General features: G+C 33.3%; 1 protein-coding gene across 7 annotated transcripts in view; it reads right to left on the reverse strand.

The window, feature by feature from the left end:
- The window catches only part of trol (terribly reduced optic lobes), a 439,681-nt gene that overhangs the window by 17,813 nt on the left and 394,222 nt on the right, over window positions 1-27,646 (reverse strand). For all 7 annotated transcript variants that reach the window (XM_088226479.1, XM_088226478.1, XM_088226477.1 and 4 more), the window contains 19 exons: window positions 26,146-26,314; window positions 23,139-23,353; window positions 22,017-22,232; window positions 20,395-20,655; window positions 19,932-20,046; window positions 19,697-19,794; window positions 17,381-17,617; window positions 15,652-15,742; window positions 13,702-13,823; window positions 13,002-13,185; window positions 12,324-12,522; window positions 11,494-11,660; window positions 10,876-11,100; window positions 9,549-9,738; window positions 7,735-8,067; window positions 6,083-6,299; window positions 5,431-5,625; window positions 2,347-2,632; window positions 1,005-1,158 (listed from right to left, as the gene is read on the reverse strand). In XM_088226479.1, coding sequence (XP_088082605.1) covers window positions 1,005-1,158; window positions 2,347-2,632; window positions 5,431-5,625; window positions 6,083-6,299; window positions 7,735-8,067; window positions 9,549-9,738; window positions 10,876-11,100; window positions 11,494-11,660; window positions 12,324-12,522; window positions 13,002-13,185; window positions 13,702-13,823; window positions 15,652-15,742; window positions 17,381-17,617; window positions 19,697-19,794; window positions 19,932-20,046; window positions 20,395-20,655; window positions 22,017-22,232; window positions 23,139-23,353; window positions 26,146-26,314 — 3,674 coding nt within the window. The remainder of the gene's footprint in view (window positions 1-1,004; window positions 1,159-2,346; window positions 2,633-5,430; window positions 5,626-6,082; window positions 6,300-7,734; window positions 8,068-9,548; window positions 9,739-10,875; window positions 11,101-11,493; window positions 11,661-12,323; window positions 12,523-13,001; window positions 13,186-13,701; window positions 13,824-15,651; window positions 15,743-17,380; window positions 17,618-19,696; window positions 19,795-19,931; window positions 20,047-20,394; window positions 20,656-22,016; window positions 22,233-23,138; window positions 23,354-26,145; window positions 26,315-27,646) is intronic.

Raw genomic sequence — 27,646 nt, forward strand, 5'->3', positions numbered from 1 at the left:
AATTTACTAGCCTAATTCTAGTGGTAGTAGTTGTGTTATACATCTGTTTATCGAGGTTTTTTTGTGTTTACACAAAATGGTGAAAAATTGTAGAAGAAGCCGGTGTTACATGGGGAACTAAGGCCAGAGGAACTCAAGCGACATTTAAACAGTTTTTAACAGAATAGCTTCCAAGCATTTTTGACTTTTGCTTTTTATATAAAATGACTGAGATTTTTTTCTCAACATAAATGGAACGGAAAAAAATCATGTAAACTAACAGCTCATACAAATTTGGAAGTTATGTTTCACTGGCATAATTTTTTTTGTGAAAATTTGATCTGGCCATACAGTTTATTTTTTGTTTATTTAACTTCCAGCATTAATTTGGTGCTTGAGTAAGTGTGGCTTAAAACACAGTATTGTTTTACACCTAATAATGTTGCTTAAGCTTCTATGGCTCCCAGCACCTCATATTATATAACTCAATGTGCCAAAAAAACCGACATTATATTTAGCCATCTTCAAATAATTTATAATAAAGGCCTAAAATTAGATATTTATGAAAAATGTTAAATTCAGAAAGCTGTCAATAAATTCCTATTATCAATATGAGTAACTAGATTAAAGATTTAAATTACACCCCATTTGTGAAAATGTTTAGTGCGATCTAATAATGTTCCTTAATCTGAATGGGAAACATTGAGCACATGTTAGCAAAAATATGTATTAGTTACTTGTAGTGTAGTGTACAATTTTGGTAGTATATATATTTATTTTTACATCTCGACAAAGGAACATTCGTCTTCCGAAATTAGTGGGCATATTAAGTTTACTTTAGTGATTTAAAACCAAACAAATACTTATTTTCATTGCTAGGTTCTTACTTCTTACTACTAATCCAAATGCTGTCTCTCGAACAGCTCAGTCTATAATATACTTTGCCCATAATATTAAAATGGTACCAAATTATAATTTTGAGAATATTTTTGATATTCATATTATTTTGTTATTTAAGTGCTTACTTTCAACTTCAACGATGGCGGACGCCTGGGCGATGGATTCTCCATCGATAGTGGAACCGACACAAACATACACGCCTCGATCTGAGATTCTGGACTGTGATATAACCAAAGCATTTCCGCGCTGACCAACTCCTGGGCCAAACTCAGATCCATCCTAAAAAAAATAATATTTGTTAAAAATATTTTTATAGACAAATACTGGACTTAACTCTTAAGGGTTTTTTATCCAGATACATCATCATCATTCCTTCACTACACTTAATGGTGCGTAGAATCTAACAAATAATAGTGATAAGGAAAAAAAAGAGTGTTTATTTTAGTTACGGATTGATGAACCGATTATCTTACTGATAATTTTTATATTCATACAACAATTATTTTTGATTTGAATAAATTATTTATTAGTCAATGAATTGAATATTTACATAACCGATTATGAACTATTAAGTTATGTCCAACGATTGGTTATGCTGTTTGCTACTGTAAAAAAATTAATGTGTAGGAATAATTCATGTCTTTTAGTAACAGCGCAATGTAAAATTAATTACAGGCATTATTTGAGCATGTATTGTATATTCCCATGTCTGAGTGGAATACCGAATAAAATTTTGTGTGTGAAATAAAACAAGAACAATACATAGATTAGCGTTTTTCCCTTGACGGCTAATTCAGGGAAATTAAATTTGATAGAGATCAGTAGTGTTTCTGGTTAGTGTTTTTGCCTACCATGTCTTTAATTCCAGGCAAAGTTGACATAAAATATTGATTAAAGAGGTGATTTTCACAATAATATTTCATAGCTCAGGGACTGCATCTGTAGCATAAGACTCGTTTTGCTAATAATCAAGATAAGCTACAATTAGAGTAGCGATCGAGTGTTTGGATGGGGAAATTATGATTATTGTATAGTAACACAATTCTTTTTTTTTAACCTGTTAAATGTATTCCTCGCACGGGATTTCCCAGTGAGAGATACATTATTAACAAATCAAACAAATATTTTGGAAGAGCAGATTAAGCTCTCAAGGACAACATCTCAAGAGTGGGGTTCAGGACTGGATTTTCTTTAGAGGGAGGGATTTGAGTTAGAAACTCCTCGATGATTTTTCAATTATTTGAGTTGGTTTGTTTTATGTAAATCAAATGTTTTTATTCTTTATATATTGATGTACCATGTGGTATTTTTAAAAATGATGTTGTTTCATGTAATAATTATTGTTGTAACATACAATTTAAGTTTATTATTTGTCCTATGGAGTTGGGACTTGTGTCTCAATAAAAGCATTTTTTTCTTCTTTAAACTCTGAAATACTTAATGATAAATTAAATTGCACAAACTTACCTTAGTCCATTTGATGATAGGTAGAGGACTTCCTCTCGGTTCACACTTAATCGTTAGACTTTGGCCCTCCGGAACTGTTGAGCGGGTCTTGTCTATAGTCACAGAGCCAGGAATTTGCGGGGGTCGGGGAGCCCTTTGCACGGTTACCAAGACTGTGGTGGGTGACACCCGTTGGCTGGCTCTCTCGGCTGAGCAGCGATACACTCCGCCATCTTCAGGCCGCACTTGCTCCATCCACAGCTGGCCATTTGCAGATCGGAAGTTGGAAGGCAGAGAACCGTCTTCCCTATAATACAAAAGGAAATTATATATTTTTTTTATGTTAAGGAAGAGGTAAAACGTGTAAAAAAATTTGAATGTGCATTTTTAAAATGGGAATTGTATTATTTTATACCTTGCAAGGTGCATATTTACTTCAAAGGGATATTTATTTCTTTGTTTAATTTTTAAAAAACCTCAAAATATACTTTTTATAAAATTACATACATATATCGTAATTATGTTTATAATATTATTGAACTTATTCTCCAAAAACAATGTTTTTACAGATTTGGGATTTAAACTTTAAATTATTAAACTACTTGTATGAAATGATTTGATTTTAGTTAAAAAAAGCATATATAAATAGCTTCTTTTTTAAACGTACATTATCAAAAAGATTTATCGAAATAAGATAAAAAGTTTAGGAATTTTTTTTTATTTGTTAGTTTAAAAAAAAAATAATTACATAATATGTATGTAAATATTACGAATTAATATATAATAGGACCTCTTTTGGCCTCAATCAAAGATTTTACTCTTTTTGGAATCGATTCGATGAGGTTTTGGAACGTGGACGCTATTTTTTCATCTCGAAACCATAACTGAATTATGGACGGAATGAGCTTCTCCACCATAATGCAATCAATTTTAGAAAGCCAATTCTTACAGATTGCCCATAGATTTTCAATCAGGTTTATGTCTAACAAATTTCCTGGCCAGTCCAACACAGTTAATTGGTTTTCTGTAAAGAATTTCATCATTTTTTTTATGTGTGGCAGGGGGCTAGATCCTGCTGAAATAATTCATCACCATTTGACCATCGCTTTTGCGTCTCTGGTAACATCCTTTCCAATAGAATTGGCTGATACTTCTCGTTATTTATCATCCCAGTCACTAGAACAAGCGGCCCTGGTCCATAATACGAGAAACACACCCAAAACATTTTCTTGAGAGGGTGTTTAATGTTTCAAATAATGTGAGAAGAGTTAAGCTTTTTGTTTCCTCTACGAATGAAGCGGAATGGCTGGTCTTGTATGATAAAATGGCTCTCATCGTACAACAGGACTCTCTTCCAATCTTCTATCGTCTAATGCACATATTTTTTTGTCCATGTCAGTCTCTTCGCCTTCATTGTCATAGTCAGAAGTTGCTTCTTGACAGGCTTCCTAGCTGGTTTTCCCACCTCCGAGTCTTTGACGAACACTCATTGGAGTTACGTTCAGTCCATTGTCAGCCGATTCTTGTGCAAGGTTTACAGCGGTTTTACAACAGTCATTTCGACTAAAATTTAATAATCGCTGGTCATCTCGCTTAGTTGTCTTCCTTTTTGCACCGCATTTCCCCTTTCTCTTCACTGAGATATCCCCTGACTCCTTAAAGCGTTTTATTACTCCACTGACTGTCGCCAAACTTATTCCAACCTCGGCTGCAATGCTTCTTTAAGTTTTCGTGGTATGCTTGGGTATTGTCACTATAATTGTCCGCTTATCTATTGATATATCAATTTTTGAAGGCACCGTCGAAATATAAGAATTGAGCAACTATGATTAAAATAATGAAAAAATATGTTGAATATCTTAAACAATCTCAGAAACGTATTGACATAACATGCAATACATGCCAATATAATGTAAACGTCAAAATGACGACTGTTGCCAAAAAAATCGAAGAAATTGTAGCCAAAGTTGAAAATACGAAAAAAAAGTTTAGTTTCAATTAATCTGTTCGATACTGTATATGTCGATATACTGATAAAGCCCTCTAAATGCGTTATGGTTTTCAAAAGGTTTCATTCAAATCGTTCAGAACAATAAGGTTGCATATACTATTTACCGGCAACAAAGTTCCAAGTGACACACATAGAACCTTGTTGTTTGAATAAAACTGACACTCCTAAAAGCCCATATAATATCTATGTTTCTCTATTTCTATGATTTGTTCTACTCTAATTTGTAATCCAAATTATTTGAATTGTTACATTCTTTCATCCATGAAAACGTATTTGGAACAGTTTGATGCACAATAAGTTAAAGAATTTTTATTTTTTTATATTTATGTTTTGCGAATTAATTTTTCCCCGCAATTAATGTTTGCTTTACCTGATAGACATTTTTATTTCACATTTATCGAAATTCCTTTGCCTTTTTCGACTGTCTGGTAAAACCCTTTCAAAATTTAGAACAACACAGTTCCAAGCAGTATTAGGCCCTTGGTGTTCTCAAGTAATGCAAATCTCAGAACAACAAAGTAAAATCCATCCAAATGTAAAATCATGAGTTTATTACAGAAATATTATGATTAATCAATACAAATAAAAAAACCGGAATAAAAAAACCTTTGAAATATTTTCTATCATAGTAATATTTTTTCATTTAAATGTTTGAAGGCTATAACTATGCTTACACGGTTGACCAATTGAACCATTGATGTTTTGAAGTCCTTAAAAATCTTTTCCGGTCTTTCTAACTCATATTTTGGACATGATACATACTCATGAAACTATCTTAGTGCCATTTAATTGTTTCAATAGATGGAATTAATGATTTTCACTAGTAAACATATAAAAAAGTACTTTAAGTGCGTTTTTATACATGCTAACTTTGAAACTAAACCTCGGAGGATTAAGTGGATTTTATCAGTTAATAAAGCTCGAAAGATGAAATATAAATGCATTTAATTAATTTATTTTTTTCAAATTTTATCATTTAATGGGTTTTTTCACTACACTGAGGTTATATATATTTTTCATTTTTTTAGGTAATGTTTAAGTTTTGATATTGACCAACCAGTTGATGTAATAAAGAAGGATACAGCAATACAGACCTTGTCCAGATGATCAAGTTGGCAGGGACATTCGGATCAGCGGAACAAACGAGGGTAAGAGAGTCCCCTTCCTTCACTACAGGAGACGATGGGTTGACAGAGAGAACAGGCTGGCGTTGGGGATTCTCTGGACGAGGATTTACGTAGACCACGGCTGGTTTGTAGTCTTGGCCAGCTGCATTGCTAGCCACGCACCTGTTATAGAAAAAATATATGATATATTCTTTATAGTATGTTTAAAGTTTCAGAGACATAAAAACTGCTCAAATAATTATGCAATGTTTTTTGTCTTATGCTTTGTTTTAAACTAAAAATATGTCAGGCCTTGCTTAGTAGGTGAAATAATTTGACTGAATCTCACAAAAGTCAACAGATTGAATTGAACAGACTTCAGAAAGAATTGAAGAAATATGGATGTTCAAATATGGGATGTCTACAGTGATCACTGAACTCAATCTAGCCGATGACAGTTTGTACACCATATACAAGTTGAAATATACTATGTGGATTTAAAATTTAAGCATGATTAGTTTTTTTTATTTTTATAATAAATTGCAATGGACTTTCACCAGTAACACTCACTAACAAGCTTGAATGGTTTCTATTGTGGCCATGTCTGTGCTTAGATCAAATAATTCGTTATTTATCTTACTTGTATTCCCCTTGATCTGACTGACGAGCAGAGCTGATTCTAAATACTCCATTAACAAAAGTATGCTGGTAGTTGAGCGGTCTCCTGTTGACTCTGGACCATGTTAGTGTGGGTGTAGGTGTTCCTACGACATCACATCGCATTTCAATGGGCTCCCCTTCATACACTTCCACTACAGCTGGGGAGATGGTTATTTGAGGTGGAATAACTTCGTTCCCTGAAAACAATGAACAAATTAGTGTCCAAAGAGCTCGTAAAAAAACGATCCACTTAAACGCTTTAAGAAACAAATGGGTAACTCTACAAAATTATGATTACTTTATTTTGAGTATATTCGTATTTAGTAGACTTTCGGATTTTACACACGATCCCTATCAATATCATTCCATTATTCGCACTTAATGGTGAACAGAGCAATAGATTATAACAGTCGCAGAGTATCTCGATCGTTGAAGTGAAGAGAATTGAATGGGTTCATATATGTATGTAATCAGTAATCTTAATAAACTCTACCTACTTGTTACAAGTTTTTATCTATTATTTTAATCTATAAAAAGCATTCAGAAAAAAAATAATTTCACCATTATTATAAATTAATTAGAAAAAGCAGAAATTAATAAAATGACTCTAATTTGAAGTAAAGATAAATGATAACATAATGATGTGTAAATTATTCATATATTTATTCACAGTATTTAATTGTTTCATTTATATTTTAAACTTACCGGGAGCGTAGATTACACTATCCACAAAAACTGCAGCATTAAAACAGAAAAATATCTTAGATACTGATTTTCTCAGTAGTAAAATCATATGTACATTTATGAAAAATGCTATTCTAGAAAATTTATAAATATGTACATATGTTCATAGTTTTAGAGTTGTTATACAACAAAAAAAACATTAATCACATTAATTGAAATAAGTTATCCCAATAATCTACACCCTCGTACACCTCAGTCGCTGGAAAAGGGAAATGTAAATAAACTAATGTCCTGCAAATTTAAATTATGTTATGTATTCAATCTTAGCCAGTTACATGGTGCTACTTTTTTATTTATATATTATCCTATGGTGAATTTCACAAAATATGCTAATAGTCAATTAGAAAACGAGGAAGACATGAAATTAGTCCAATCAAAGCTCAAACCTATCCATGTCATTTCTCCGACATTCCACATAACATTAAGAATTAAGACCTACTAAATTCAGGCAACTTATCCCAAATAACTTGAAATATAGCTAATGCCTGACAATTCTACTTAGCGATGTGATGACTGCCAAATTGAATCCATGAACTGTCAAATGAATGGCGATATTAGTTCTGTAAATTGACTTTTCACGGAAAAATATTGTACGGCTTGTGTAAATAGCAAATACATACAGAATTACATCTATTAAGTACTTACATGGCGTATGTAAGATCAAAAATATTTTTACATCAATTTGGAAACAAAATAAAACCGGAATTTAAATATAAACTTATTCAATAATTATGAAAGATGGAAAAAATTAATTAAGTGTTACAAAAAAATGTTCACCTCACTATCATCAAATTGAAATTCCAAGAAATGGTATACTTCGTGGTCGCCCAAAGATCAGGAGACCATTCTTAGAAAAATTTCACTGTAAAAGTCATTATTCTAACTTACTTGGAACGGTCAAGGTGGCCCGGTCGATTGCAATGGAGGTACCATCATTGGCTTGGCAGATGTAAGTTCCGGAATCAGATACTTTGAGATCTCTGATGGAAAGGATTCCCCTGCTCGCATCTTCTATGAACCTTCCGAGTGGCAAGCTGCCTCCTTCCTTGCTCCAGGTCACGCGGAGTGGAGATGAGGAGTACATGCTTCTTGCAGTACAGATGAACTGGACTCTGCCACCGACTGGCTTATTCTCTATGGTGGGAGCTGCAATCACCACTTGGATAGTCTGCTCAGAGACTGGGGGGCGTACCACTGGTGATTGAGTGGTATTTCCATAATCTAAAAAAAATGTACAGTGGAATTTGTATGGGAATCTATCATGTTGATATTATTTGTTGCAATTCTTTATGGAATTCCATTGTAATTATTGCCAAGTTATCAAAAATATTAAAAAATAAAGTAAAACCTATATTAATACCAATAAGATCCAATTATAAAGTTAAAAGCAAGTTAAAAGGACCTGTAAGAAAAATCAGTGATCAAAAATCCTCACTTTATAAAATGCTTCAGCATACGTGTATTTCTTACAAAAAGGAGTAATTTAATGGTGATTTAGATTTTACAATTGAAATCATAGCAGATAAAATATTACTTGTATCATAATAGCGAAATATCACATACAACGAATACAGATACAAATATGTGAAATGGATTTAGAATAATTAATTGTATTTTCCAAATCAATATGGATATTGTGGAGAAATGTTTTCATACATAAATGTAAAAAAGAAATTTAAAAAAAATATGTCGCTAGAAAAACGCAACATGTTTGGCCTTGACAGTTGTGACATCAAAATTTGTGAAAATCTTCTAAACAAATTTTAATGGGCACAAATAAACATGAATCGTGACGTATTAGGGGTGTGGCCAATAGAATAACCGCTTTTGCGGGAATTCAAAATTACAAATTTAAAAATATTTTTTATGCTACTAATAATTAGCAAAAATTTTTTTTTTACTGGACAGTATTTCATAGACCTTTATTATTTAAAAAATGTAAAAAAAAGTGGTATTTCCCTATTGTACAACGAATTTTGCTTGTGCTAGTGAATTTCATAAGGGGCTTGTGGATACCCGTATGGGAACATAATGTATGCAGGATGCTAAACCAAGCAATGACAGATAATAAATAATACATTATAATATTCACAGCCTATTCAAATACATGGGTCCATTTTAATCATACATCATCTCAAGGGCACTTTAGAATACAGTTTTTATTTAACATGTTTTTTAAATTATTGAAATTATTCTTCAACTTATTTTGTAAACTGAATTAGTTTTACAATAGTACTTATCTATATTTATATTTGGCACCACAACAAGCCAATATAGCCATTTACAGAAGTAAATTACAGCACAAAACACCCAGGCTTGAGTAAAATCACATTTAATGTTTGCGATCTTACCAGGAGTTGAACCCGGAGTCTTCTAGCGCACGAGGCTGGTCTCTTAGCCATTACACTGAGGGAGCTGCCATAAATGCAAAGTGTCTTAAGTAATAGATACCTACATAAGTGTAAGCAATATTCGGACACCGGTGCCGCATTATTTGAGGTATGCCTTCCTTGTTGATCGCTCGTTATTATGGATCAATTAGTCTTAATAAACATAATTTATGTTACCCGAGTTTAATTATTGATATATTGAAAATTGAGAGTAGGCCCTGAAAACGCCTGGGGCTTTCATATTCTCATATCTAATAATTTCCCCATTTCTGTAATTAACATTTGGAAAAAAATATCTTAATAGATACTTACCGACGCTAGAGCAGTCAGAGCCAGCAAATCCAGGTTTGCAATGACAGATGACTGAACTGGGACCAAGGTTGCAAGCCTCCTCATTACCAGAGCAAGGACAGCGGATGCAGACACCTTCGCGGGAGCGATAGTGACCTGCCATGCAAGATTCACAACTCGTTCCAATGTATCCAAATGGACAACGGCAAACCTTTAATGCAAAATAATACTATTAGTTTTCTCCATTTACAATGAAACATTTTAGGATAAACAAATACTTTACTATTTGATTTTTTAGCATCAGACTAAAACTTTTTTTTTAGATACAAATTATGAGCATTTTTTTTACCATTACAATAATTTGAATACCTAAATATCAATATTTTTTTTATCTTTATTTTATCTTAAAATAGTACAAACATAGTAATATATGAATATCGTAATATCAACTTAAATCTAAGTATCATTAAACCATATTTTAATCATCAATATTTCCAAACTATACACACCTGAAACTTACATTTCATCAAAACACGAAAAAAATTGCAAAGGAAAAAAAAACTATTATGTGAATTTCATTATTATCATCATTCCCTTTCCCCACCCTAATGGTGCATGAGGTACTGCATTGGTACACCAAACACAACATATCTTGATCATTTTTTAACATGAAGGTAAGATGATCAATCTTACACTTCAGGTGCCAGTCCAGGGTCGATAAAATATGTTAGAGTAAAAAACTTTTTAAAATAAACATTTTATGTCCTTGCATTGCCTTGTATCTTACAGGCCTCTTGCATGGTGGGCAAACGCGCTGACCACTACACCGCAAGGCCCACAAGGTTTGTGAATTTTAACTCGTAGTGTAATGGTCAGCGCGTTTATCTGCCATGCAAGAGGTCTCAGATTCGATTCCTGACATGGTTGAAATGAAATATTTATTTAAAAGGATGTTTTCACACCAAAATATTTCATAGTCCCTGGACGTACCTGAAGCGTAAGATTGATCATCTTACCTTCATATCACAAAAATGATCAAGATACACTGCGATTGGTGTAACAATGCAGTTCCCTATGCACCATTAGGTGCGGAAAGGGTATGATGGCGATGAATTAAATTTGTATATCTAAATATTTCAATACTGTTATGATAATTATGCGTATAGGCTTTATTCAAGTTATGTTCTGTTTTATCTTCTTGTTTGGTGCAATTTCGCTTTTAATGTGTATAAACGAAAATTTCTTTGATGTAAAAAAGCACCTACAATATTTATTTTTTTAAACCACTAACTGACACATATATTATATTGTGCTTATTTATTATTTACTTGAATAAGATTTTGATTACCTCAATATTTTTGGCAAGTGGTTGGCCAGTTTCAGAGGGGACAGCAGTATCCATGGCAACATCAGCAATGTAAGTGTGTGAGATCATGGGTACCAACACAGCTCTGACGAGAACCTGGCGTAGGTCTGCCAACACAGACAGGAAGTCACTGCGCGAAACAGGTCTAGGAGCTTCTCCAGCAGACAAAGTATTCCAGCCAGACTCCGACAGTGGAACAGAATAAGTCTAAAAGGGAATAATTTTTCTAGTTAGTACAAGATATGAAAAGTAGGCTGAATGATGTCGAAATGTGAATGTGTGATAAAACTATCTATAGGTGCAGAAATAAAGCATGGCTGGGATAAGCAGTTTTAAAAATATTAACCGGTTAAGTACCATAAGCGCAGCGCCTAAACTCCAATTCTGTGCTCCGAGAGCCAACCATACAAAAATAGCAAGGCTGCTGGAGTACTGTTTGAACAGTGGAGGCAAAGAACATTTTTAGCTTAGAGGTTTTATCCAAGTGAGTTAAGGCAAGTTCATGTCGAGTCTTTGGTGTATATTTTTGTACTCATTCATTGCTTGTATTAATATTCATGAAAACCTCTCCTTTATTTTATGTAGTGTTAGTTTGCTTACCAGCGGTGTATTGGAGCGAATACGGTTAGGGTTTTTCCAGTAAACAGTAAGAGCATTTCCAACAAGCAAGATATCTGTATCGTCAGTTGCATATTCCTGTCGCCCATTAGCGACTTCAAACTTCTGAGTGATGGTGATTTGGCCACCATAAGATGTTACTTTATTCCCTGTGAAACAATGGTTTTAAAATACATTTATATTTAGTTGTCTCTGAAAGATTCAAATGATTTAGATTATCTGAATACTTGTATGAAAGAAACCTACTTCAATCATAAAAGCATTCATAAATAATTTTGTAAGTATATATATGTGCGCGAAAGGAACAACCGAATGAGTAGAAAAAATAGAGTTTTGTGTTAATTATGTAGTTGTTTTTAAGGTACGTAACTAGCAAGGAAAAATGATTCTAGTTAAAAAAATAAATTTACTGATTATTACTAAATGTTATTAAATATTTGTATATAACTATGTATCGACATTTCTATGTCTACCGGTTTCGAGACGTACCCGTCTCTTCGTCAGGACACCAATTAAACCAACATTCAAAACCCACTATACACCTGCACCATAGTTGTTGCACAAAAATATAAAACCAACAATATATATAATAATAATATATACCTATATAACTGATTATTTTTTGAAAAAGGACAAATGACATGATTCATTATTTGAAACTATTGGCAAGGACTTTTTTTTACTCATTTTGTTGTTACTTTCGCCCACAGATATTTATTAACAAAACTGCATTGTGCTATTTACTGACAAGAGGTATTGATGGATTAAAAATGTTCTTGTTTATATTTTTAAAAAAAGACCAATTTCCTCACCAGTGAATGTTGATGGTAAGGACCAGAATAGGCGTGGCGACGGAGACCTTCCATCAAAGCCATAACTGATTTGGTTGAGCGGAACATTTAGCTGGAAGTTAGCGTCAATCACCATGTCTTGGTTCAAAGTTGTCAGAGTGAAACCATGAGAATCGTCAAATATGGCGGTCGGGATCTGTTGTCTGTACAAATAGGAAGCCTGAAAAAAAAAATCAATAAAAATCACATACAGTTCATTTAAATATTGAAGTCTTTATTTGTGCTAGTAATGGGTGGTTCAAAATAAAATTTTCAAATGCATTAATACTTATGTGCATTAACTCAAATGAGAGGTGTACAGATGTTTACTTGATTTACCAAAATGAAATGTTATTTGACATTTGAATGAACTATAAGTACGATGATAATAAACAATTCATAGAAAAAAGTAGAATTTTAGGGTTTGGGGTAAATGCGGGTGGCCGACGAGATGTCAGAAGAGTATCGCTTTAAAATACGATAGAATATGCAAACCTACTGCACATGTTAGAGGAGTCGATAATAAGTAACTACGTTGTAAGAATAGGAGAGCAATATGCAAAAAAATGTATGGGGAGTTTGTTTGGATTACTGACAAATTCTATATTCAGCGTTATGGATATTGTAATATGTTTGTTAATAATATATACATTAATGTACCTCACTACACTGGTTGGTGACCCCAGAACAGAAGCATTCAGAGCATCCCCAGGGGTTGGATTCCTCAAGGTTGAAGGAACCAGGTTGACACTGGTCACATCGCTCTCCTTCCACATTATCTTTGCAGCTACATGTGTTGGATCCTCCCGTGCAGAAACCAGGCTTTGTTCCGCGAGCATCACATCTAAATTTGATATAACCAATATGCATTCGATTAATAAAATGATCTGATCTTACCTTTATGTAACAATTGAACATCTTACATATTTATATGTAACAACAAATTATCAGGATAAGCTACATTTGGCAAAATGATGCAGTGATCTTTGGACTATTGGGTGTGGATAAGAAAGTGATAATAATTATATGTTTTCAATTAAGAATCTCATATTCATCATCATCATAAGACCATTGCACTACACAAGAAAGGCAATCTTTTGGAGTGTAATAATGACTGCAGAATGACTGCTAAGCGCTCCAGGAAATATTAGACTCATTTTTGAGATTTGATCATCCGGAAGTCTATCAATATAATATAACAGATGATAGAGAACCTTTCTGAGAAAAGAACATGGAAATCTAGGCATTTACAGGGCTTATGATCTTGACTGGTTTACATTAGGATATATGTCAATCTTGATAAAAAAGAGTATAAGCTTCATACAAACACAAACAAAAAAAAACTAATTTCAATACAAACCTGCACTGAACTTGATCTTCGTATTTTGAGCGGCAAGACCCAGGTGTTCCAATAGTGGCATCTCCTTCATATCCTGGTAAGCACACCTCACAAGAGGGACCTTCTGTGTTGTGTTGGCAATTCTATATACATACAAAAATGTTATAATTATAATCTATTAAATATTCTAACTATAATGAATGGTGTTCAGAAAAAGTGCGCATGGTTTGAAAGTTTAAGAGTCAAATACACTTGTTTTCTAATCCATTTAATCTTTCTTCAAAACTGCTAAAATAACTTAACTAATGAAGACCAGTTTCGGAAACACATGTTATTTTGTCAAGGAGGAATTATCCAAATACCTATGTAGATATTTTTAGAAATAAAGAAAAATTATTATTATTAATAATAGAAGGGCAGGCAACTATTAGCCGATATGCCCCTATCTTATGTATCGGGTCTATTCACTGCTGGACGTAAGCCTCCCCCATATTTCTTCACAAATTCCTGTCTTGCGTTTTCAGCCATTTCTGTCTGCTGGACATAAACTTCCCCATGTTCCATCATATCATCTTCGGCCATTTCAGTCCTTAGTAAGGACTGAAATGGCCGAAGAAGTAATTTGGTTAAATATGACAATTTCACGAAGTTTACAATCATAATATGCATGCATAATTGCATTGTAATTTCCATAATTTCCAAAAAACATCCAAATGGTTTTTGAACCGGACGACCGAAATGGAATGGACAACTAGACTTGATAATTTATTCCAGTCTGAAACTACCCTGCTAGAAAGGAAGTTTTTCTTGGGATTGAGGTGGAATTGGGGACGATAGAGCTTCCAGTTATGACCCCGTAAATTTGTATCGGGATTTAATTAATACATCTTATGCAGGTGGCAGTCATAGTAATTATTGAGTATCTTATAAATTTTTATCGAGTCCCCTCTCTTCCATCGTTCTCCCAATGACGTAAGTCCTAGTGCTTTTAATATACCGTGGTAAGGCATCCTTTTGAGTAATGTGGGGATTTTTGTAGAACATCTTTGGACTTTTTCCAATAGCTCGATGTCTTTAGTAAAGTAGGGACTCCATACTTGATATCCATATTCCAATAAAGGTCTTGTATATTTTAAGAAATATCTCTGCAGTAATATTTTGGAATGCCTTTTTAATCAAATAAATTATTGACTTGTCTTTCTTGGCAATAGACGTGATGTGAGCTTCCCATTTTAAATCCATTGATATGATTATGCCGAGATCTGTTTGATGCTTTACGGGTTTGAGTTGGACACCACCCAAGAGATAAGTACACGTAGGGTTGTTTTTGCCTATGTGAAGAACGGTACATTTTTCAGCGTTTAGCGAGATTAGCCAGTTTTTAGTCCATTCATTGATGTGGTTCAAATCCTGGAGTAGTTGACCAGAGTATAGAAGGGGGTTTGCAAACATGTGATTTGTTTTGATAAATTTTAGAGATATTTTTACATAAAACTCAATAATTTAACAATTTAGATATAAAATATTGATAAAATTTTTAGGAATTGTTAAACTTTTCCTTATACACCATCAATCATTTTTGCCTAAGAATGCGTCTATTCCTGAAGTTGTCCAATTGAACAAAAGGGCTTAACTCTGTATCTATATATGCGTTAATTTTTGGATAGAAGAAAATAAATAAAAGTAGGTGTTTAGTATCAGTGCTTCGATAAAATACAGGTTGCCTTTTGCATTTAATGATTGTGCCCATTTAATAATAATATATTCTCTATCAGGTTAAATCATATTAAGCGTGTTGTCCACATGATTATTAAAATTTATGTTTATGCAATAATTTTTATTTCTAATATTCTTTCATAATATGCATGCTTCCACTTTCCATTACTCATCACAAGGCTCTTGGCTTCATAGAGTTAGGGATAGATTTTTTTTTGTAATATGTATCTTTATATGAATAAATACTAAACGTACCAAGCAATCTCCAGTTTCAGGGTGGCATTGATCGGCATGTCCATTACAGCTACAAGCTTCGCAAAAACCGAGGTACAAGCCATCCAAACCTCTGCAAAAAAAAATGTACTCATATTTGTATTTAAAATCATTGTCAAAATATAGCTGTAATGTTTGAATAATTAATGATACACTAAGTTATCCCATGTTGGGTCATTATCAAGTACTCTTTATTATTGTTGTAAAAATACTTTGACTTTACACTTATGCACAGATCATATTTATCCAGACAAGTACCTACTCAGTGTTGCTATAATACATAACAATAGCATAACATTTTTGAAGTATAGAATTAAAATACTCAGCTGATAGTTCAAAATATGATAAAAAAATGTATGAACATATCAACTGGACATTACAAGTAAATAAATTTCATACAAAGGTTCCGGCGCCATACAAATTTTCAATTAAATCAACAGAGTTGTAGTTTCTCGCTTTCCACATCTATGAAAGAAAAAGAGAAACAAGCATACAGTTCAAAGCAAAACCTACAACAGGGATAAAGAAACATTTATCGTAAAGGTATATGGAATGCACAGGGTTTATGACCTGTCACTATGGCTAGTTTAAGTAACTTTACACACTGTAACATTTACCATTCTGACTAAGTTTGAACATCCTCTTTCATTCTTCCATCTAATGACTTTATTGCATTTGAACTAAGACCTGTGTATGTGTATGCTCATAAATAAATTTATTTTTTTAAGACTGTTTTTGCTAAAATATAATATTTTTTCTTTTTGATTATTCTCACTTTCAAAATAAACGGCTCATATTTGACGTCAAGATGCGGAAGTTTAAAACATAGGAAGAATGTTGAATAGTACACGGTGTGTGTAATCACTTCACTGGGATACCCAGGGGCAAAGGGAAATATTTTACAGATTTATTATATTTTTACACACCGACAAATCCATCTATCACTATTTTACCCACTTGGCGTGATCCACTCCTCAATCCATGCACAACTCATCTCTATAATCCGCTATTTGATAGTTATTTTATAATATCAGTATTAATTAATGACAAGCACCATGGCAGCCAACTTTCATAACTTCCTTCCATATCCTCTCTTTCCCACCTGCTGACGAGCCTCTAAAATAGAAGCTTAGCGGGTTATTATTTATAATTTGTTTTTTTTTTTTTTTAATTATCGTAGTGGACAATGAAGTCTGAATCAGGGTGCCTTTAAAACTGCAAATTGTTGTAAAAGAGTTGCTCTGTGCGAGCTGTATATAATGGCTGGTGGAGGGGAGGCGACGACTCTGATTTGCCAATTCGGACATGGTTTTCCAGTTCTACTAACAAGCTTATGAGCTGGCATACCCAATCACCGTCACAATTGCAAAAATAAGATTTATGGTGACGGACAAATTTCCTATATAGACTGAGGTCTACTGACAGTGGTAGGGGCACTGAAAATAGCAAATGTAAAATCTAAATAACGCAAATATTTTATAAATTAAGAATTTTATTTCAAAGTAATTATCCACTCATTAAAGCTAAAAAATTGTTTTTGCAATGTGCGGATCTGAGAAGAGGCTACAAGATCTCTAGAATGGATTCGGTTAAGTGAAGGGGGCTTCAATGTGGACAATGGAAGTAGGTTTTACAATTTAATTGTTGAGTGGTCAAATAGATTTTTTTTTTAAATGACTTAAATCTCTAATCACAAATACAACTATTTTACCTGGTGAAACCAGGTGCACAGTCCTGACAGGAAGTTCCGAGGTAACCCTCAGGGCATTGGCACTGTTCCACATGGCTGGCCCTTTCCCCAGATCCCCTTTCGCTGGCCACTTGCAAAGAAGCAGACACCAGCGCGGCTCTCTCAGTTCCTGCTTCATATGTGGCCTTGATTAGTATTGCCTCCACATCAGCCAGGGCCATCAGGATGTGCTCACGATCAACCTGCTTACCGTCACTCCTAAAAATGTACATTTTTTAGTTAAATAACATTTTATCATCAAGTGACATTTCATCATTAAATGATAAATTACATTTTATAATTCAATATGTACACATTCCATCATTAAAAAATGTAATAGTTAAATGTGCATTTCACCATTAAATACACATTATACCATTAAATGTACATTATTTCATCAATTAATGTACATTTCATAATTGAATTCACACTTCACCATTAACTATTGATTTTATCATTAAATGTGCATTTCATCATTAAATTAACATAATGTACAGCATCATGCATCATGCAGTGGCGAGCGGTGAGTTTTTAGATTGATAAGCTACGAAAATTTTGACAAAATGTCCATAGCGGTAGTATGACACATAAAAAAAACATATCTATTTTATATTTTATAAATAATCCATAACAAATGGCACTAGTGACTATATCGAGTTTCAGTTAAAATATTTTCTAATGTAACACAAACATTTGATTAACAAAAAATGCATTGGAACCCGTAAGGACTTAAACCCCCCCCCCCCCCTCCCCTAGTCACTAGAAAGCAACAATTCATCCGCACGGCTATTTCATGTACTAAACCGGTCGTCGAAAAAGTAATTTATTAAACTGTATTAGTCATTAGCGTACCGATGCATCTTTGTTTACGTCTGACTAGTATAACTTGTCTTGAAATAAAACACTATTTCTTAGTGAATAAGATAAAAACTAAATTATTTAAACTAAGTATTCCTTACCGAGTACGATAGTTCACTAAACAAAACATAAATTACGTTTTTAAAATCATTGTTTCATCGATTTTTATATCACTTTAATATTCATGAAACGACATAATTTATAAATTTTATAATTCTTTATATATATTTATTCTTAACACTACGAGTATACACTAGTAACATTTTTATCATAATTCAAACATAATTTTTAAAGTTTAAATGGATAATGAAGAATAACCTATAATTGAACTGTCACCGTATGCACAAAAACATTTTATAAATCATCTATATTTTATTTTTGTTTAGCGAATCTTTGTTTTTCAAAACCCAGTAAAGGATTTATACTGATACGCTAATATTATGGATTAAAATATCAATTCGTTTTATTATTTATTTGACAAAAAATTCATTTTCGAACCACCGAAACTTAGTAAAAACTAGTATTATTGTAACTTCCGTGTTAAGACATACATAATATATTTGTTATCTCTTTCTCACACATAACAAGTGTGTATAATGCTACCTACCTTGGACAGTCTTAAGTCAAATAATTTTATTTTAAAGAATAATAGCCTTTATGAAGAAGTGTTGAAATACTACATTGCGGCTAAAGGGAGGCTGCAAGATTTCACTGTAATCGCAAGTGTAATTCTTTGAACATAATTCTAAAATTTGAGGTTTAGAGACATAATTAAATTCATGTTTTTTCTTCAGCAGAGTAATTTTGTGTAATCCAGTAGTAATAATTTTGGGTGATAGAGGCGTAACTGGCTCACTATGGAATATGATGTAAATTTACTAACCCAAGAAATGAAATGTATTTTTTTTTACTTTCGATGTCAAACAAATATGGTAAGCTGTAAATAATCAATTATTAGGAGAATTTGCCCCTGACATCATATGTATGTATATTTAAATGTACATTCAACCTATACATAAATGGACATTTAATAATTTTGGTGTACATTTCATCATTTAAGTACGAGTTCTTAACACATTCAATTTTGGCTAACAAATGCATTTTAGTAGGAGTTACTACAAAGAAAAATATAACCTCATACGGATATAAATAGATTTTGAAGATTTTTATACTTTGAACGCACCTTCTTTTGTGTGAAAAACTTAAGTTTGAAAAAAAAAAAAAAAATCACTAGAAAATTTTCTTAATCAGAATTATATTTTTACACATGAATTTCAAAATTGTACTTCATTCGGATGCTTTTTTAAAAAAAAAATATTATCAGCATTAATTAACATAATATTATTTGGAATGAAAGCGTTTTTAAATTTTTATGTCATTTTACTATCCATAAGTACTAAAGGAAGATTTGTATGTATCTTATAATGAAATTAAATTTACCTTTGCCAGTACTGTTCCATGATTTGTACAGATTCAGTGAGGTATCCTTGAGGTCCAGGAGTAGCTCCATTGTAATGTACCAAAGTGATGTCATTTTTCTAAAATAAAAAGTGTATTAAGTATGAGAGATTTTATATTATAAATAGTTTTCAAGGTTTGTTATCCAATAAAATTCTCAATATGACAGATTTTGTTTTACTGATGAATCAAAAGGTTAAGTCCTAAGTCTACTTACAGAGATGAGCTGAACATCAGGAGCATTGTTAGATGGTGCAAATCCATCTCCAGACACATGTCGAATGGTATAATTCAAATATCCACCATATGATGTGAGTTTATCTCCAATAAACCTGTTAAAAAACGTGTAAATTTATCATTCACGAATGGTTACATAAAAATTCAAATGAAACAAATGAACAATTTAACACTTTAAAATTATGTGCGCGTAACTGCGCAAGGGAAAAGACACATGAAGGGATGGACGCCATTATTTAAAAAAAATTCATGATTGTCAAACCCATCACAGTTTGCTACAATTAACAGCAAATTAATTTAAAATTATTTGTTACTGATTGTGTAGTCAAATTTGAACTGGTTCCATCCAATCTATAGGCAGACTGTGTATGGTGCTTGCATTAAACTGTTTTTAACATACTCCAAAAAATTTATCATCTACTATTTTATTACTGCATTCTCACCTATCTGGAAGTTCCCAATAGAATGTGTTAGGCTTGCTCAAATCAAACTCGCTGAATGAAATTTCTTGTTTGGCCAAATCTGTTCTTAGGGCAGAGGAAGGAATGGGGATGGTCTTGTCTGTTTCTCCATCCCATTCCAATAGCTTAACAGAAGATGCTGAAGCTTGAGAGCCAAACTTGACAGAAATCGATTCTCGTCGCCACTGAGAGCTGCTGCAGGTCCTAGTTACTCCCATGCAGAAGCATTGAGAGCATCCAAAGCTAAAACATATAATCAATTATTGGAAAATATCATTTATATTTGATCATCGAATTTGGTGATACATAGAGAATTTTCTGGAAATAACCTGGTCTAAAATCTTTGAAAATGTTTATAATATTTACAGAACACTTACAGAGTTTACAGAAGTTTTTTTTTTATCGAAATGCATTAATAAATTAATACTTTTTTATCTTAGACTTAGTTTGATTTGATTTGGATTGACCAAACCAAGTCATCGAAAGGATCGAAAGATTCAAATGCCTGAGAGTATACAGAAAATGGCAGCTTTCAAAAAGAACTGGAAGGTGCGGCTAGGAATAGCAGGCCACAATTAAATGTCTGGAGATCGGATATTTACTCAGTGAAAACCAAATTTTGTCTATATAATGCCTGTATAAAACCTATTCTCCTCTACGGATGTGAATCGTGGCACCTCACTAGGGCCCAAAACAGAAAAATACTGAGTTTTGAGAATAAATGTCTCAGAAGAATCTTGGGAGCGAGGTGGTTTGACTTTGTTAGGAATGAAGTAATAAGAGAATGGACGCAAACACCGGTGAGAACTATCATCAAACTGAGACGATACGGCAGGCTGGGCTATTTACTGCAGATGCCTCTTGAGAGCCTTAACAACAGTTGCCTACTTTACAAGGCATCAGGTTCTCGACGTCCTGGACGTCCGCTGCTGACTGTTTGTCAGCAGTTTATGTCATAACTATGGGACGCAAACCTGACTTGGGAGGACACACAAGAGCTAGCAGCCGACAGAGATGTTTTTAGGCTATTTGTGGACACCATATGCCCCAACTATAGAGTGGATATGGAATGATGATGATTATGACTATCTTAGATTAAGTCATTATTCATAAATTGAATTGACAAATCCAGGAAACATACAAGATATTATTCTCAACTACCGGTATCTAAATTTGATTATAGATAAAGCCAAAACTATTTTTAAATTAATCATCCATTAAGACATAGTTAAAATTTTGCCAATGAAAAGAAATGCATATATACATATTTTTTTTAATAACACTAAGCACAGAAACTTTGTCTCGCTGAATGATTAGAACTATTGGTGCCAAATTTTACAGAGCAGCACGGAACCATGTCTGGAGTTAGCCGTGATCACTATCCTTAGACAAATGGAATTGAGAGTTTCAAACATTTATATAAAATAAATCAACATCCTTGCATATCAAATTAGGTACCATTCCTTAGTAGTTTTTTAAACAGTCTTACAGATTGTTGAGTACCTATTTCATATATTATTAATATGATATAAGTGTCTGAAATACCAAGTGAATAAAGTAGAATAAATATTCCGTAATACGAAACAAAAATTATAAATACTTACATGTTTTCATGGGACAGATGGAATGCTTCATTAGCACACTCGTTACAACGGGACCCGACAACGTTTGGTTTGCATCGGCACTGTCCTTCGTCCTGACTGGCAGTTCCTCTTGGGTCACAGCGAGAAGGAGAAGGAGCGGGTCTGCATGAGTCGCCAGGAATAGTTGGATTGCCAACATATCCAGCTGCACAAGACTCACAGCGCCGTCCTTGGTAACTGGAATAAAAACATACTTGTAACAATATGAAAACTATGCCAGTAAAATTTCTAATGTATATGTTATGCTTCTTAAGGCTGTCATAATGGCATGCAGGGACTTACTGACTCACTTAAAGGTCAAAATAAAATCATTATTTAAGTGGGCTTGAAAGTGTAAGACTGATTATCTTGCCCTTGTGGATATTTATTTTATTTTTTATTTCAATATAAAAAATACGGTTTCATTGGGTTGAACATATTTCAGCTCTATAGGTAAAAACCTGTGTTGGGCGGAAATGCTACTCTTAGCAGGCATATGGTAGGCAAGAATTTTGACAAATAGGTATTTAAACATTGTCTATGTCACTCTCTCGCAGATGCCTCCCCAATACAGCGAAAAAAACAACTGCACGACAGACTGATTTTAACCAACAGAAATAAACAAAATCGACATTTCACTGTCCCATTTCCCACACCTCTAAACTGAACTAATTTCTGTTTGTTTTCGTTTACTTTATTTATTTACACAAATTATCATATGACGTAGATTTTTTGTACACTTTGCCCAGCTAACAAGGGTACATACCCCGTTCCAAACTAGGCAATTATATTTTAATACATACATAATAATCATTAACAAGTTAAAAGAAAGAACGGACAAATAAAATATAAACTTACTAATCACCAGATCTTGATACATATATATACATATACATACACACATATACATATATGTATACATACATACACACATATACATATACACCTGTATGTGGAGGCCCACATACATGAGATCTCAATCCGGTTCAGTTTAAATTAAAAATGTATAATTTATAACCATGCTTAAGTTGTTTGGTACTATGTTCAACATTCAATATAGCATTAAGTTTTCTATCGGTATTAATTTAATATTGATTGTGTTACCCAGGAGGACAGTTGCAGGTGACTTGTTTGTCAGAATCAAGTATGCATGTCCGGGAGAACTGATTGGTTGGGTTGGTGAGAGGACAGGGACAGACCCTGCAAGCTACTCCAGCAGATGGGTTCCCATAGTAGCCAGGCTGGCATGGTTCCTCCTCACGCACACACTTACCCAGCCAACGGCCAGACTCAACACGGTTGAAGCCAGGGCTACATTTCTGAAAAAATAAATCACAATATATTTTATTCAAACTCCTTGTTACTGTAATGTAATGGATTTTTTTTTAAATTAAGGAGAGAAATAATTTTGATTTCTAATATCAGGTTGGGGAAAAAGTAATTTCGTATTTTACGCCCTTTTTTTTCAACTAAGTATGTATATCTCGTTCATTGTTGGTCACATCAAATCATACAATACGGCGTTGCAAAGGTGTGAGTTTATACTACAAGCACTTTTTTGATAGTATTGCGCTTGTGTTCAGTCGTGAACTATCGTGCATCGAGTATGGAGGTCTCAAAGGAAGAAATTCGCCAAATTTTACATTTTTACTACCTGAAAAGGAAAAACGCGTCAAAAGCGCCCACCCTATAGTTCGGACCTGGCACCGAGTGACTACTACCTGTTCCTGTCTATGGCCAACGCGTTTGAGGGTACAAAATCGGCCTCAATAGAAGTCTGAGAAAATTAGTTATCCGAATTTTTTGCTAATACGGACAAGGGCTTATACGAAAGGGGCATTATGAAAAAAGATTCTCGTTGGCAACAAGTTATCGAACAGAACGGCACATATTTGACTTAAATCGGATGATTGTAACACTTTTATAGATAGATTGCTGCAATACTCAAATAATGTCATAAATTAATTAGAATTATTGGTATTATGGATAACTTACGTAGCAGTCAATAAAAAAATCACATAGACTGTATTGAGAATTGAGGCGGACGTATTACCATTCAATTTTCTTTTTTGGGACTTTTACCAGTGAGGTATTCTTCATTCCGCGCAGACACAGTAAAAATATTATATAACATGTTAAATTAGTGACTGTTTTGAGAGATACGAGGGGGTACCCAAAAGAATTTGGACTAGTATTGAGATGGGCAAAGTTTTTGTAGTATGGGGTTTACTGATAGGATCACATAAAACTAACATTTATCAGTCAGAATTCCAAGTCTCATTGCTGAAAAATGTTTCGTTTGGCTGGTGTAAATTTTTCTGACAGATATTTTATATGCTCATCGTTTTTGCCATGGATGATCGAGCGCACGGCCGAGAAATTTTTCTTCCTGCTCAGGAAACCTGGCACAAAAACTCTAGAAATGTTAACGGCGGCCTACAAACGTGATGCTATGAGGAAAACTCAAGTATCTGAGTGGTTTTCCAGATTTCAAAGGGGTGAAATGTCAATTGATGACCAACTCTGCTCTGGACATCCTTCGAGGGCCCGAACCAAGGAAATGTTGTTAAAATTTACCAAATCATCTTGGTAAACTGTTAACAGACCACCAAAGAAGTTGTGGAGCTATCTGGAGTGACAAGGAGTTCAGTGAAGCAAATTTTAAATGAAGATTTGGGGATGACAAGGATGACTGCCAAATTTGCGCTCACACTAACACAGCACTCTTTGTGCGCCAATTTTTGTCCAAAAACAGTATGACCGCTGTGCTCCACCTATTCGCCTGATCTAGCTCCCCCCTCTATGACTTTTTTATTCCTTTTGATGAAAAAATACATGAAAAGTTGGTGTTTTTCTGACTTGGTTGAGGTTAAGAAAAATACAAAGGAGGCGCTGTCAAGCATCACGGAAAACTAATTAAAAAAATGTTTCCAACAATGGAATAAAATATTGGACAAGAATATTAGCTCCAATGGAAAGTAGTGCTTTAAGAGTAATTAAAGGTTTTTTGGAAAAATATTTTTTTAAAAAAATATTAGTCCAATTTAAGATGAAATTTTCAGCATATTCTTTGTGGTTTCTCCATCCATTTCCAACAATGGAATAAAATATTGGACAAGAATATTAGTTGCAATGGAAAGTACTTAAAAGGCAATAAAAATAATTCATTCATTATAATTTTTTAAACATCAGGCCAGTTTCTTCGTATAGTTTAACATTAAAAATAAAGACTAAATTTTCAGTACATTATTTGTGGTTCCTCAGTCCGTGTTAACTCTAACTCAATATGTAAGCAACCTTATATAATAATCAATAATTATTTTTGATTATTATATAAGGATAATGTGATCTAACAACAATTTACGAACAATTTATTACATATTGCATTACAATATTAAATCAAGAGTCATTAACAAATACGGAAGACCAAGAAAGACATGGCATGACCAAATTTAACAAATACTTGAAGACGGACAAGTCAAAAGTCAGAATAATCGGCGTATGTGCTAGAGAAAATGCATGAATATAGAGGAAGCGAGGTCTGTATGCAAAGACAGAGTGATATGGCGTTATATCCTCTCCGCCTACCCCTATGAAGAAACTACGTGATGGTTTGTTTGTTTTTATTAAGTGATTATACTTTAAAACTGTTTGTGACCTAGCGGATAAACAATACAGTTATGTGAGTGAAAAATGACAAGAATCCTGGATGAGAGTTTTTGACTCAATGGCTGCTCTCAGGTAAAAATCCTGGAAAGGAAATCAAGAGGAGAAACGTCATAGTGGAGTGGTTGGCGCATTCGCTTACCATGCTTGAGGTCCCAGGTTCGATTCCCGGAAGGGTTGACCGTAAAAATTTGTTATTAAAGGTGGTTGGTGACTGGCACCTGAAGTGCAAGACTGATTACCTTACCTTCAGGTAATAGATGATCGAGATACGCTGCATTTGAATTTAAATGTAGTGCCCTATGTGCCGCAGGATGCGAATAAGTGTTATAAAACATGGAGGAATTACGGTTGGCTGTTTAAAGCTCATTTTGAGTCTGAAAATGAAGAGATATGTCATGATCATACTTTGCAAGAATACATGTATGTACATTAATACACTCACTTGACAAGAAAGGCCAGAGTATCCATGTGGACAAGTGCATTCCTCCACAAATGATGCAGATCCTTGTCCAGCATTCACAACACCAGCAGAATCCATATTGAAGTTTTTGATTTCCACTCCAGATCCACTCTCTTCACCTCTCAACAAAATGGCTTCAATATTAGCCAGCCTGCGGGAGTAAACACAATAAATACATTAATACACTATAAACACTAATAAGAATCAATAGATTTTGACAGAGATGAATTCTTAAGTCAGAGATTGTATTGATTATTATGTCTGGCCGCTTTTATTTTAATTATAAGAAAGTATTTGTATGAACATGAAGAGTTTGAGAGAAAGCGTTATCAAAATCAAGATTTTTGCTTACAAGATTCTAACCAATTTGCATGTTACATTGCACAATTTTTTCTGAGTCAAAACCTGATCAGTTTGCTGATCTATGTGAATTAATAAAGCCATATGAAAATAAAGAAATAGAAAGCATTTAAATATTTCAAATTAATAAAAAAAAATATGCTCTTTAGAAATTTTCATTAAAAATTGTAATGTTATTCAAAGTTTATAGGTGTTCTTAAGATATTATGAACTTACTTAATAAAGCATAAATAATAATAGAAAATCAAAGAAGTTCAAATCTTAAATTAAGGAATCTTATTTTTTAATGATTTAGTTGCATAATATTGTTACTAATAGAAAAGCAATTAGCTATTATTTTGCACACATGGAAGGTTCTGGGTTGGATTTTTGGTGAGAACACAAAAAAATAAGATGTGATATTTTTCAAGACCGTAATCCAATGAGGAAGTTCAGTATTTGAAAAAAAATAATTTATTATTATACTATTAAACTAAACCAATTTTTTTTTTTATGTATCGTATTATCAGCACTATGATTTTTTGAAGTTTTGTATTTTTATATTACTTATTTATTTATTTATTTGACACTTTATATACATATACAATAAATATACATATAAGGGCGGGCATATTGCCTTAAGGCAATTTCTTCCTACCTACCCAAACCGTTCAGTTTGAGAAAATTATAAATACATGGACATATTGAATCTTACAATTTTATACAAAAATTAAAAGCAAAGATTAACAAAAATAAATATATGTATAAAAAAAAATAACACTTTACTATGAAGAGAGGAGAGGGGATGGGAAGGAAAGAAGAAGGATAAAGGAACAATTTAAATATTTAGATAGTGACATTTCAATCTTGACTTAAATGTAAATAAAGAAGGGGCGTCTCTAACATTAGTGGGTAGATTATTCCACAATCGAGCGGCTACTACTGTGAAAGAGGAGGCAAAAAAATTAGAGCGATGACAGGGTATTAAAAGGGTTCTCTCGTTACTAGAACGAAGAGATAGTCCGTGTTGTGAAAGAGGTTGGATGAGCTCTCTCAGATAAACAGGCGAAGTGGGATTATTTAAAATATTGTGAAGCAGTGATAGAATGTGAATGTTTCTTCTATGCCTGATACTGAGCCAGTG

This window comes from Micrasema longulum, unplaced genomic scaffold, assembly GCF_059751315.1.
Source record: "Micrasema longulum isolate JH-2025_06_02 unplaced genomic scaffold, ASM5975131v1 h1tg000435l, whole genome shotgun sequence".
Classification (NCBI taxonomy): domain Eukaryota; kingdom Metazoa; phylum Arthropoda; class Insecta; order Trichoptera; family Brachycentridae; genus Micrasema; species Micrasema longulum.